The 13,673-nt window shown below is 42.3% G+C and overlaps 1 protein-coding gene across 2 annotated transcripts in view; it reads left to right on the top strand.

Moving 5' to 3' along the window:
- med13a (mediator complex subunit 13a) overlaps positions 1-2,867 on the top strand; it is a 260,218-nt gene extending 257,351 nt beyond the window's left edge. For both annotated transcript variants that reach the window (XM_083638644.1, XM_083638643.1), the window contains exons 30-31: positions 822-922; positions 2,667-2,867. In XM_083638644.1, coding sequence (XP_083494770.1) covers positions 822-922; positions 2,667-2,799 — 234 coding nt within the window. In that variant the 3' untranslated portion in view covers positions 2,800-2,867. The remainder of the gene's footprint in view (positions 1-821; positions 923-2,666) is intronic.
- Positions 2,868-13,673: the final 10,806 nt, after the last annotated feature.

Below are 13,673 nucleotides of genomic sequence, written 5' to 3'. Positions count from 1 at the left end.
CAATGTTAGGTCAGGTCACATTCAGAGTCAAACCAAGACGATACAAAACAATGAAATGCAAACTTTAGCAAACCAAATTGTGTTTACATGCTTTTGGCAAGAGTGAGATGACATCACTGTTTTCTCTGCAAAAATGCAGCCGTTAAGATATAAGCCATTGGCTAGTCCTTGCGGAAAGCTGGAACGCAATTTTTAGATAAATAAAATAGTTAAAAAAAAAGCTGATTGAATGGATGGAGACTAGCTGGCTAGTTACCAATTCAATGTGATAACTGATTAAATGTGATATTTCTGTCATACATAAGCATTCTCCATCAGTGACTTCAAATTACATTGGATTCTTCTTTTACCCACGTATACAGTAAATGTAGAGTAGCAAAAAGTGGTTGATGAAAAAGTGGTAAAAAAGATTTATTCACCGTTGCAGAAGCGAAACAACAAAAAGAACTAGACACACACACAATATGCTCCAACTTGTCTGTGTGCAAAGTACATCTTAATAAATGGACTGCAAAAACCTGTGTTTGATTTTTCTTGCTTCTGTGATGCTACCTCAGGAAGCAAGTGTGCGGGTTCAGCTTCTCCGATGTGTGGGTGTGTGTCTGTAAAAAAAGAAAGAAAGAAAAAGTATCCAAAGCCTTCCCTCGCACTGTTATCCCTCGCTTGTGGAATTGCTGTAGTGACTCACCGCTGCTGTCACTGCTGTGGCAAGACTACAATTATTTAGAGGAGATGAAAAAAAGGTTAATAGATTCATTATACTGTCATTGACACCCTCTCTCTCTCTCCCTCTCTCCCTCTCTCTCTCTCTCTGTGCTCAGGCGTCTTTGCACCTCCATGTGTCTTCAGTGCAATCAGATGAACTACTGCACAGCAAACACTCCCACCCCCTCGACTCCAATCAGACCTCAGATGTACTCAGGTAAGCACAGCAGAACACACTCGGATGTACTCAAGTAAGCACAGTAGAACACACTCACATTTACTCAGGTAAGCACAGTAGAACACACTCAGATTTACTCAGGTAAGCACAGTAGAACACACTCAGATTTACTCAGGTAAGCACAGTAGAACACACTCAGATTTACTCAGGTAAGCACAGCAGAACACACTCAGATGTACTCAGGTAAGCACAGCAGAACACACTCAGATGTACTCAGGTAAGCACAGCAGAACACACTCAGATTTACTCAGGTAAGCACAGCAGAACACACTCAGATTTACTCAGGTAAGCACAGCAGAACACACTCAGATGTACTCAGGTAAGCACAGCAGAACACACTCAGATGTACTCAGGTAAGCACAGCAGAACACACTCAGATGTACTCAGGTAAGCACAGCAGAACACACTCAGATGTACTCAGGTAAGCACAGCAGAACACACTCAGATGTACTCAGGTAAGCACAGCAGAACACATGCCGCCTGGGAGCCCAGGGCTTGTTTATTAAATACACTTAAGGCCCAATTCATAAAGCCTCTAGAGAGCCAAAGTGAACGTCACTTCCTGCTTTTCTCCCTGTACCAGCGTGTGCAAAAATATGAATGGTTGTGAACGGAGAGATACGTTACTCTTTTGATCCTGTTTGAATTGTGCCACGGGGTGCACACGTTAAATTTTGTCTATTTAAACGATAACTATGCATGTCAAGAAAGTCGCAGTTTGTCCTGAAACTGAATCGTAAGGTTTAGTTTTGTCAATCAACTACATTCTCGTGCCGCACAATATACGTCACACCAACAAACAACAAAGGACTGGCGGGAGAGACGTCACTTACGCGACTCGTTGTGCGTAGTCTTTCTGATTTACTCCCGCGGCACAATTCAAACAGGATGAATACGCTCATCGCTCCGTTCACCACCATTCATATTTTTTCACACGCTGGCACAGGGAGAAAAGCAGGAAGTGCCGTTCACTTTGTCTCTATATTGCACTGCTGTGGATCCTTGCTTGGAAGTCAGCTCTCCTGTCTCTTCTGTATCTACATGCTGCATGTTTTGGCCCATGGCCGTTGTTGGCCCCTCTATCTGTGGAGTGTGGACCATTACAAGCATGCTAGATGAAAACACTTGGAGTTAACAGGGCCACCAGTCTCTCGAGGACAGACTGAGTCGGTAGTATAATACTCCAACATCTCCTCTCTTTTTGTCCTCAGTACATGCTACCATAGGGATACAACAGATGAAGTGGACATCCATATCTGAAAATGAATAAATCGCTTTAGTCAACGTGATGCAAACATTTGATTAATTTGCAGATTATGTTCAATCTGAAATTGTCTTTGGATGCAAGTACTATAAATACTATAATGCAATAGCCAAACATGACCCCCCCCCCCCCCCCATATAGAAATGGTTTGTGTAGATTTGTATTGTTTGCGAACACTGGCATAAAATATTAATATTCGTATTCATATTAATGATAGATGTAAAGGTGTAAAAAAAAGGGGGGGGCGTACATTCCTACTGCAAGTCAAATGGTTTAAGAAGATAATATAAATATACGCGAAAAATAAAATGTTCAAATGAGTGCCGGACTGCACCGTTCTAAATGCACTCACACGTTTAGGTTTTGCATCACAACGAGAAAGGACAGTGTGTCTTGTTACCAATAAATCCTGAACTGTGAATAACTGTGTCCCCCTCTCTTGTGTATGCACATGGACAGATTTGTGCTGGAGCAGTACAACGCCCTCTCCTGGCTGACGTGCGACCCAGCCACGCAGGACCGGCGCTCCTGTCTGCCCATCCACTTCGTGGTGCTGAACCAGATGTACAACTTTATCATGAACATGTTGTAACCAACAGCCCGTTGCAAGAAGGAGGGAGGTGGAGAGAGACCAGGGGGGAGCATTAGAGAGGAGAGGAAAGCCACAACTCCAAAGGTTTTTTTTCTTTTCTTTTTTTTTCTTTTTTTTTTTCTTTTTTTACCGAGACAGAGGAGGAAAGCTGCAAGAGCCGGACAGGAGTACGGAGCTGGATCCTACGCCGGGCCCGGATCAGACAGCTGTTACGAGTCCGTTCCTGTCCCTGTCTGTGACACACAGAGGACGAGGGAAAAACAAGAGGGCTGAAAGCAGAAGTCGAGTTGCAATGAATGAAAGTGAGAGAATGACAGATTGGTTGTCATGGTTACTATGTAGCATGGCAGCACAGTCACTGGCCAGTCTGTATTGGAGAAACACGTCTGTATTTGTCAAGTTATCGGAAGAAAAGGGACATATTTGATCAAGGAAAAAAAACTCAAGAATGGATCTTTGGTTTCAAGTCCTGAAATTCCTTTTTATTCCTTTGGATGAAATTGTATCCAAATGAAATGCCTGCATCTATCTTATTTATTGTAAGTTTTTAAATGTATAATTTGTCTTATTTCTTAACCTCTTTTATATATAAAAAATGGAGAAGGTTTATATCACCTTCCTGCTTTAAAGCAATTGGTCTAAGATATATGTAATCGTCTTAATTAAAAAAACAAACAGGAAAAAAATCCCATAAAAATTAAATAAAGTCGCAGTAGGTTGCTTTTAGAGTATTATTTTTTGTAATGGAGACAGAATATTTGTATTGTCACAATGTACAGAAGAATTAGAGTGGAGAATTATGTTCCATGCCTTTGGGCATGATGGACTTACAGCAAAGCTGTAGCTACAGAGGACTTGTACAGCAATGAACTTCACTGTGTTCAAATAAAGAGGTACAGTGTCGTATATAGTATTTTATACCACACATTTAGACACAAAACCAAACGGCAATATATATAAATAATTATATATGAATGCCATGCCAGCGATTGGTGGTGTGGCTTCTGTTTTAGGAATAAAGTGCGTCAATTTATTTCCATGTGCTTGTATTCATTGCCTTGGGGAGGGGGTTTGTGATGTGCACTTCGACAAGGACACCAGTAGCGGAGTGGAAGGAGAGCTATTGGCATCTCTTGGAAGTGCGCTGACCTCAGGTTTGACCTTTCTTATTTTCTTTTTTAGGGGAGAAGGTAAAAGATCTAGAAGGAGACGATTGTCTAGTGGCAGACATGTCCTTTTTAGCACATCTCTTTTGTCTGCCTCTGCTTACTCTGATTGGCTCTTTAGGCACCATTTCTGATTGGTTACGGTAGCATTTAGACCAATCCCATTTTACTTCAAGGTGAAAGTAAATGTGTGGCGTGAATTAACTTTTAACCAGCTGTAGATGGCTGCCCCATTGGATATGCAGAATGTGTGCAGACAGGGGGAGATCTGCTGTCTGGATCTTCTGTTCAGAAGGAAACTGTGTTTGGACTATTGGAAATCCATTGGTATTGCTCTTTATCTTGCATATTTACTGACATTGGTTGGCTTTGACAAATCTGACCATCAAAATGTATGTGGTCCTCTTTGGGGTGTAGATACATACATTCAATATTTAATAAATGGTAAAAAATTGTAAATGGCCTGCATTTATATAGCGCTTTTATCCAAAGCGCTTTACAATCAGTAGGTACATTCACCCATTCATACACCGATGGTGGCAAGCTGCCACGCAGGGTGCTGGCACACCAACGGGAGCAATTTGGGGTTCAGTATCTTGCCCAAGGACACTTCGACTGACTGGCACAGCCGGAAATCGAACCACCGTCCTCTTTCATCCAACGCGATTAGTGATGACCCGCTCTACCTCCTGAGCTACAGCCACCCCCATAATAAAATCCTGACCTTTTAATTTAGTTTTTTAGTCCAGTCAATGCCATCTCTTTGGGGAAATCATGGTTGTTTTCAATCTTTTCCCAGATGTTGAATTAGGATGCTGTAGTAACAGTGATTCAAATTAAAATGGGAACACTTTTATTTCATTGTAGCCTATTCATCATCACCACCAGCTGTTTCTACTATAGGCCTACTACTACGTCTTCCCGTTTGTCAGGAATTTTCCACTCTTTCTTTATTCACAAGTGGTGGGAAAAGGCATTGAAATGCTCCTGCTGCATAGTAATTTGAGTTCAGTTCAGATATCTTACTTGTCAGTTGTTGAAGTGCCCCAGGGTCGTGTAGCATGGCAATCTCCTACGTTTTTTACTATTTTCAGCATTTCTCCTTGCTAAATACACAGAGCTTTATAGTGGGGTGTTTTTCTTTGTCCCTCAAATGCTGGCTGTGTCCTTGAGCACATGTCGCAGGATGCAGACTGACAGACGGACACCAGGACAGGACTGTGGAAGGTGAACCTCCCTGACTTGCACGAGAGAAATGGTTATAAATCAATGGACACTTAGAATATTATATCTGCTGTGGCCCCTATCTATAAAACCAAGTGGGCCATAACTCTTTATACTTTGTGTTTTAAAAGTATTAATGTGAGAATGTAGCATGGGTCAGTGGCTCAAAGGGTAAAGACACTATAATTTGTACATATGACTTGAATCATTCAGGGCTGTGAGTAGCCTGGTATCCAGCCCCTATGGATCGCAGTTTTCAGCGCGCTTGTAAATTGCACAGCGATTCATTAGGGGCTGGATACCAGGCTAGGCTGTAAGTAAGATTCATTAGGGGCTGGATACCAGGCTAGGCTGTAAGTAAGATTCATTAGGGGCTGGATACCAGGCTAGGCTGTAAGTAAGATTCATTAGGGGCTGGATACCAGGCTAGGCTGTAAGTAAGATTCATTAGGGGCTGGATACCAGGCTAGGCTGTAAGTAAGGGTTTCAAGTGTAGGGGAGGGGGAGGGGGGGGAGACAACTCGTAAATCTGACATGTAGCCTAGTCAAAAATCGAGATCAAGTCAGAATTGGGAACTCACGGTTCAATTATTTTTATCTTATTCAGTGGCAGAATAGACCTCCATAGCACAGTTCACCACTTAATAAAGCAGAGATGCCTCAGACAATATTAAATGTATATATATATATATTCAGCACTAACAGGTAGCCTATAATAAGGCAGGTCCATACCCACATCATCACTTAGGCTATAGGTAGGCTATACCCACAGTGTCCGTTGCCCGTTCATTATCAACAGCTTCAGGATTTGAGTTATTGCTCCATTGCTTCTGGCCTTTTGGAAGGCACTTTGTAATTCTGTAAAGACATAGTTGTCCATATTACCTGCCTAAACAGTTTTTTCTTCCAGGCTCCCCTCCGTGCACTGAATTTTCACCAAACAATGTGCTCACCCCAAAAAAAGTCTTGATTCAATTCAGTCCGGTGCTGGATCACTCCATGGCAAGGGGTTACAATAGAAAACGACCCGCACTCAGGAAAAAACTTTGATTTATTTTATTTTTCTTTACATGATGTCCATGGTGCACTCGCAGCTACTGAAGAAGGCACTTGGCCGAAACGTCTACGCTGCACCATGGACATCATGGACATCATGTAAAGAAAAATAAAAGAAATCAACGTTTTTTTCCTGAGTGCGGCGTGCAGGTCATTTATATTCTATTGTATGCACGGCCAGAGGACATGGGGGAATTGTAAGTTGGACTTGCCCGTACAATTCTTCCACAAAATGTGTCGATTTATTTTCTCTCTCTCAGGCTTTTGGGACATTGAAAGAGTAAACCCCACCTAAATCTGTGGTGAAGGCTGACTGACACCTATGGCACAAATGAAACAAAGACCAGCCAATATAGGAGGTCAGTTCAGTAGGCTACCCTACTAGGTGTCAGGCTTCACCACAGATTTGAGTTTGAGAATGAATATAAATTGGGATATTTTATGTTGGTACCCTGTTATTGCTAATGAATGTGCTTTCTATTATGTCATAATTATAGGTGTTTGGTTCTCAGTCCGTTTTATTTGAGCTCCGCCTCGGCCCTTGAAGGGGTCAAGACCATGCTGGAGTAGAGTACCCATCTATATCTATACTATGACGATAGCGTCTGTCTGTCTGTCCGTCCTTCACGTGTCTCGAGAACCGTTGGTCGGATGGACTTATAAAGCAAGCTTAAACAAGCTTGTCTGACTCTAGCCAGTTAACTCTGTTTACATTTTAAAAACGGCAACAGTTCACACAACTTTAACAGGACATGCATTATATTATAGGCTACATCAAACTCTTGAGCTACTTCTGCTCTCACTCAGAATGTCAAAATATAGCCTAAGCGACGTGATGTAGTAGTATAGTTTTTGAGATATTAACGTTTGTTTGACACAACTCATAGTTCTACTATTAACTGCCACAGGGTTCCGCATTTCTGGGTGGCAAGTGACGTCACGCTGATCCTTCGTATTTGCTGGGCTGCGTGCCGTGCAGTGTTTGTGGTGTGGGAGATTCGAGCTGTCAAAAGAAGACAAAAGACTTGCTCCTGGCCAATCCCGGTGCTTGACTGCTGCGTAGGTGGGCACAGGCCGTGGTTTTGGCTTAACCTATGTGGGTTTCGAAAGAACGCGGTAGGCGTATCTGATGGAGTGCAGTAGGCCTACCCTGTTTTCGTGCAATTCAGATGCGAAACACGTTCGATATTGATACATTTGTGTTCAATCAAGCGTGTGCTCCTTCAAGCCCTGGCTGATCTGGGCTAAGTGAGAAGAGTAAACACTGCTGTGAGTACAGTCGTTGAGAGAGTGAATGGTGCTGTAAGTAGAGTCGTTCAGAGTGATTGGTCGAGAATGAGGGGGTAAAGTAAACACTGGAGAGAGCGCAGCATGAAAGCAGCAAAGAATAGTAGGAGAACATGTATTTGTAAAATGAATGAGCTGAATACGATTTTTTCGTAATCTCAGACTCGAGGCATTTTTTGGTGGCCACTCTGAGATGGCTCATACACGTGAAGTCACTAAACCTATGCCTGTCCCCAGCAGCAGCAGCAGCAGTAGGCTACACAGGATGTCCCGCTTCAACTCACCACGAACATAGAGCGTCCTGATACTCCCACTCCTTTGAAACTCTCTACCAGGTTTAGAGGTAAATCCTACTTTATACCTCCCAAGTACAGAAATCCATCTCTGGATACTTATTGTAGACTGGTTGAGAGGGATGTGTCCACTATTTTTAATAAAACAAATGAATACAAAGTGAGGAATAATCTATCTAAGGAACAACTGGATGAACTTAAGGCTATAAGGGATGATAAAACATTGGTGGTTCAGAGTGCGGATAAGGGGGGTGCTATCGTGATCCTCAACCGCGATGACAGGGAAATCCAGAACCAACTCAACAACTCTAAGTTTTACAGAAAGTTGAAGACACAGTTCATAGCCTACTCAACCAGCTCCTTGATAATGAACTTATCACTAAACATGAACACTCATTTATGAAGGTTGAGTATCCCATCACACCTGTATTTTATACCCTTCCTAAAATTCATAAATCATTTGTGGACACACCCCCTGGACGCCCCATAATTGCTGCTATGGGCTCTGTCACTAAAAAAATCTCGGCCTTTGTGGATTATTCTCTGCAGCCCTTAGTGACAGCCCTCCCCTCACACACAAGGGATTCAATGGATTTTATCAAAATCATTCAAGCTATTGAATTAACTGACACTGAACAATATTTGGTAACAATGGACATTATCTACCATATGGGCAACCTGGGCAGGTGCCCAGGGGCCCTCAGTATGAAGGGGGATTTTTTTTTTTTTTTTTTTTGTGGTCTGGCTCCACAGAACTATGACACAAATCTAAGACCAATCAGGACAGATTAAAAATTGTTTCCAAGAAGATTAAGTCTCATGATTGAGTGTCATTGGATGCCTGTGGGCAAGTGGTGACCAGGGGCACGGGAAGTGCGGGTGCTTGTGGTGCTGCAGCACCCTCTGCTGTTTTGTATTGGAATTGTAATGTCAATTAAAACAATTATATATATATGATTAAAATGCGTTTTATATGTTTTATACTGCGATATTTAGGGTTTAGGTTAAGACTATGAGCCAGGGCCGGCGCCAGGATGAAATGACTGAGGGGGCAGTTATAACTGGGGAGGGGGCTGATTTTTATTTATTTTTTCGATTTTTTTTATTTTTATTTTTATTTTTTATATGATATTTTTATATCGTAAAACATAGGTTATATACCCGCTATGCCTATTTCTGGACTTTTTAACCATAATAACCTCTGAAAAGCGCAATAACAACACAAGAAAGACTACTATTCAAAATCAAATAAAACATTTATTTCACAGCAGCAGATTAAGGCATTAACACGTTCACTGCCAATGACGTATTAATCCGTCAAAAAAAATCCAACGGTTGACTGCCAATGACGTATTAATACGTCAAAAAAATGATTATTTTTTTTTTGACCGTGGGATGTGCATCTAACCCTTTTACATCTCTTATATAATTAATGGAGCCACCGAACATGTACAACCCATTCCACCGACCCACTAAGTGGCGACAGCATAAATAAGACCAGAATCGCAAAAGCTTCATCAAAGCTCTCAACACAAACCCCAAGAAACGAGCGAGCCCATATCCAGACTTGCACAGCGGCCGCCAGCAGACAGGCAGCAGCAACTCGTTTGTCACAGACCCGCTGCAGAGCCAAGGAGGGCGGAGGAGAACGCCCACGGAGGGAGGAGTTGGAAGCAGAGGGGGGTTTCCTGCTGTTATGGAGGAAATTACTGTTCAAAACTATTGTTTAGATGTCTGACGTCTTACTGATGCCAAAAATGAATGGTTAAAGTGACTGTTCTATCGAATTTCACAAAAAGCCGTTTATCTCAAAATAATTTTTCAGACGCTGAAACCATGCTGTATTCAACTGCTAATGCTTACATAACTACTAACTCTACAAACTAACTCTTTTAGACAGAGAAAGCACACATTCTATTAGTTCTTTTGAGATATTGTGTGTTCACAAAATCTTAGCAGAAAAGAATCCTCGGGTCTTGAAAGATGAGCCAGAATCCTCAAAAAAACCCTCTGGCAGAACCTACCTACAGTAAAAAAAAAACGGCTGGCAGTGAATGTGTTAATAGAGCTGAGCTTTGCATAACGTGAAATGCGGGACCTGTCTGGAGCACTCTGAACATATATGTCTATATGAAAAGTCATAGAATAAACAAGTGCTGCAAAAATTGACAAAAAAATAAACAAAATAATAACCAGTCAGTGCCAGGTTCATTAAATTAAAGAAATAAAGTGATCAGATGCGTTGTCTCCATCTTTCTGCTCATGGCATGCTGTGTGCTTGGGTGCAGCTGATTTCTCTCTCTCTCTCTCTCTCTGTGTGTGTGTGTGTGTGTGTGTGTGTGTGTGTGTGTGTGTGTGTGTGTGTGTGTGTGTGTGTGTGTGTCTGTTTTAATCACGTCATGATCACTACAACATGCAGTGAGGTTCAAATTTAATAAATAGCTACATCTCTGACACCTTGTGACAACCAAAGCACAGCAAATAGTGCTTCCCTGCCAATTCTGAAACAACAGAGCTATGTTTACAGGGGGTAGCCTACATCAACTTAAACTGATCAAATTTGATGAAGACTGCAGAAACAGCAGCCGAAACATGTCAGGTACAAACATTGCCTAACTGGCCTTTATAGATGAACTATTCTTTAAAAAAAAAAAAAAAATTAAGTGAGGGGGCAGAAAATTGAACTGAGGGGGCTAAGCCCCCTTAGGCCCCCTCGTGGCGCCGGGCCCGCTATGAGCAAAGCAAAGAGCGTGGAGATGTTATTTTTGATGTTTGGTTTATAATAATAAGATAATAAAATATAATACTAAATAAGTTCAGTGTTTCTGCCTGTGTTGCTGTCTGTTGTAGTGTAAAATGACCTAAAGGGAGAGCAGCTGATGACATGAAAGTGAGTGAGAAAAGGAGAAAATATTGAATAGCAGACAATTGTCCAAGTCCCTCTGATCCGAGTCCCAAGCGAGTCTCAAGTCAATTGGTCCCGAGTCTCAAGCAAGTCCCAAGTCTTTCCTTTTGTCGGCAAGTCAAGTCAAGTCAAGTCACAATGTTATTTCAAGTCAAGTCTCGAGTCGAGTCACAGGTTATGTCAAGTCGAGTCACAGGTTAGAAAAAATGACAAGGCAGAGATTATTTAGGCTGCAGACGTGCGCGTTCACGTTAATACGTGCTTGTTGCCAAGCAACACACTTCTCTCAGATGAGCTCGAGACAGCTGACAGACAGCTCCAACTCAGCTCAAACTTATAGAGTTGTATTCAAAGCATAGAAACGTTCTCACAGCTCAATTTAACAGCGCCAACACAAGCAGTTTGATCACAAGTGCAATCGGTACTGAATGCGATGGCAGACTGCGCACTGCGGGCGGTTGACGAAGTCAGGAAGACGTCTATTTACAGCACATATCGATCGATATTTTTGGAGAAGATTCCGGCCGCATCACGCGCAGATCAAGATGAGACAGCTGTCAGTGAGTAGCTACGCATTTGGGTGTAACTTTTACGCCTGCTCCATACACAGACGCAGCGCATACAGGGTGCACTAGTCATAAAATTAAGTTTAGTCGTAACTTTGAGTTCTACATCGGACGTAGCGTGTAAACCTAGGCGTACGCCCAGCTGGTGCACTCGGCTGATCTTGTCACAAGTCCGAGTCGAGTTTCGAGTCATTTTCTTCCAAGTCCGAGTCGAGTTTCAAGTATTTACCTTCCAAGTCCGAGTCGAGTCGGAAGTCGTCAAATTTGCGACTTGAGTCGACTCGAGTCCGAGTCCCTATGACTCGAGTCCAATTGTCTGCTGAATAGTGACATCATAATAGATAACAGAATCTAATGTTAATTTAAAATGAGATATTCCTCTAAACATGGCTAAAAAACATCCAAACGTCCCAGAAAATATAAATTTTCCCCCCGGCGGTGCCCTTGCGGGAGCCGCCGGAGGGAGAAAATCCCTTCCTTGCAGCACCCCCTACTTAAAAACAGTTCCAGTGTCCCTGGTGGTGACTGGTCAGATATTCATTTTTCCATAGACATTTTGTAAAATGCGTATAAAAAAGAGATTTGCTTGGTCAAACAAAGCGATTCAGTTATATTTAGAATCAGCATTTTACTTGGACCAATTTTTTTTTTCTTTTTATCTTGTTTTCCCCCTTCTTGTGTCCGAGTGTAATGTTTTTTTTTTGGGGGGGGGGGGGGGGGGGGGGGGGCGTGTAGGGGGGCCCCTGGGAGCTTCAGTGCCCAGGGGCCCCTGGGGGTGTTAATCTGGCATTGACTATACACAAACGTTCCTTTTGAAGCAAGCCTTCAAGCTGCTAAATTTTTCTTGGACAAAAGAACTGAGGACACCCCTAGCACCCAGTGCATCTAGGATCTTATTGAGTGTGTGCTCACTTCAAATTACTTTTTATACGGTGCTGATTTCTTCCTTCAGGTGTCAGGAGTGGCCATGGGATCCAAGATGTCGCCGAGCTTTGCCTCCCTGTACGTGGGACTGTTCGAGGCGGTTACTATTTTTAACTCACAGACCAATCCTTTTCTTCATCACATCTCCAACTGGAAGAGGTATTTGGACGACATCTTTTTCATATGGACAGGATCCAAAACTCAATTATTGTTATTTCATGAATTTATGAATCTGCAGAGCCAACATCTTACATTTTCCATTTCTGTTGATGCCCATAAAATGAACTTTCTGGACATTTTAATCAGGGAAGGCATGTCTCTGAAAACGAACCTCTATAGAAAAAGTACTGACAGAAACTCACTCTTACATGGGGACTCATATCATCCGACACCTCTTAAAAAGAGCCTCCCCATCTCTCAATTCAATCGGATTAGACATATCTGCAGTTCTGATGAAGACTTTCATTTTCAATCAACAGATCTCAAGAATCGTTTCCGAAGCAGGGGCTACAGGTAGGAGTGGATCACAGAAGCGGCTGCACGGTTTGCGAACATTTCACAAGCTGAATGCCTGCAAAGGACAAGAACCAAACAACTTGATCCTAGAATCACCTGTTGTATCCAATTTTCACCTGTTGGACGCGACATAGAGAAGGTCATTAAAAAGCACTGGTACATCTTAGACACAGACCCGGCTTTAGCAGCTAACTTTAAGGTCCCTCCTCGTGTTGTATAAAAAAAACACCGTAATATGCTGGGAGGCGACCTTGACTCTCCTGAGGAGAGAACATTTCTGGATCTACACACTAGATACCCTCACCCCTAGAGGTCTGAATGAGGATTTCAGCATAAAACCCTTCCTCTAGTCTAAGTTATCTAGCTTATATGCGAGCCTATTGATTTTTGAACTGCTCTGTTGATTTATGAATAATACATTTCTGCCCCTGTTGTACTGCTGCTGCTGCCTGTTGTTGTTTATTGCTTATTGTTGCTCCTGTGCTGCTCACTTTATTGTTACTTGCTCCCTATAGTGAGAGTTTAGTGGATCTGACTCCTCTACATTTCTTAGGGTCATCTATCCTTAAAAATAGAGGTGCCCCTCTAGACCGTACCATTTTCAGGGTATGATGGCCTTTTGGCCTGATCTTGTTTCCCTGTGTACACTCAAGGGTCTGATTTATATGTATTTTTTTACCCTGTATTTATACTGGATGGTTATGTAAACAGTTTTTGTCTATGTGTCTGTTGTTGTGCATCTGTGGCTTATGTGTAACTTTGATGTATCCTGTCTGGAGTCATGTGACTATCACATGACCGGGTCACTCGGTGTATTTAAACATGGTGTCTTTGTTACCTTGTTCATGTCTGAGGAAGAGCGATAGCTCGAAACGTCACCTGTGGATGGCTAAATAAAAGGTAAAATTGGAGCTTCAGTGTGCGGACCTTCCTTTTT

The sequence above is a fragment of the Poromitra crassiceps genome (assembly GCF_964638095.1).
Source record: "Poromitra crassiceps genome assembly, chromosome: 1".
Taxonomy (NCBI): Eukaryota; Metazoa; Chordata; class Actinopteri; order Beryciformes; family Melamphaidae; genus Poromitra; species Poromitra crassiceps.
Note: the sequence above shows the minus strand (reverse complement) of the source record. Positions and strands in the feature narration are given on the sequence as shown.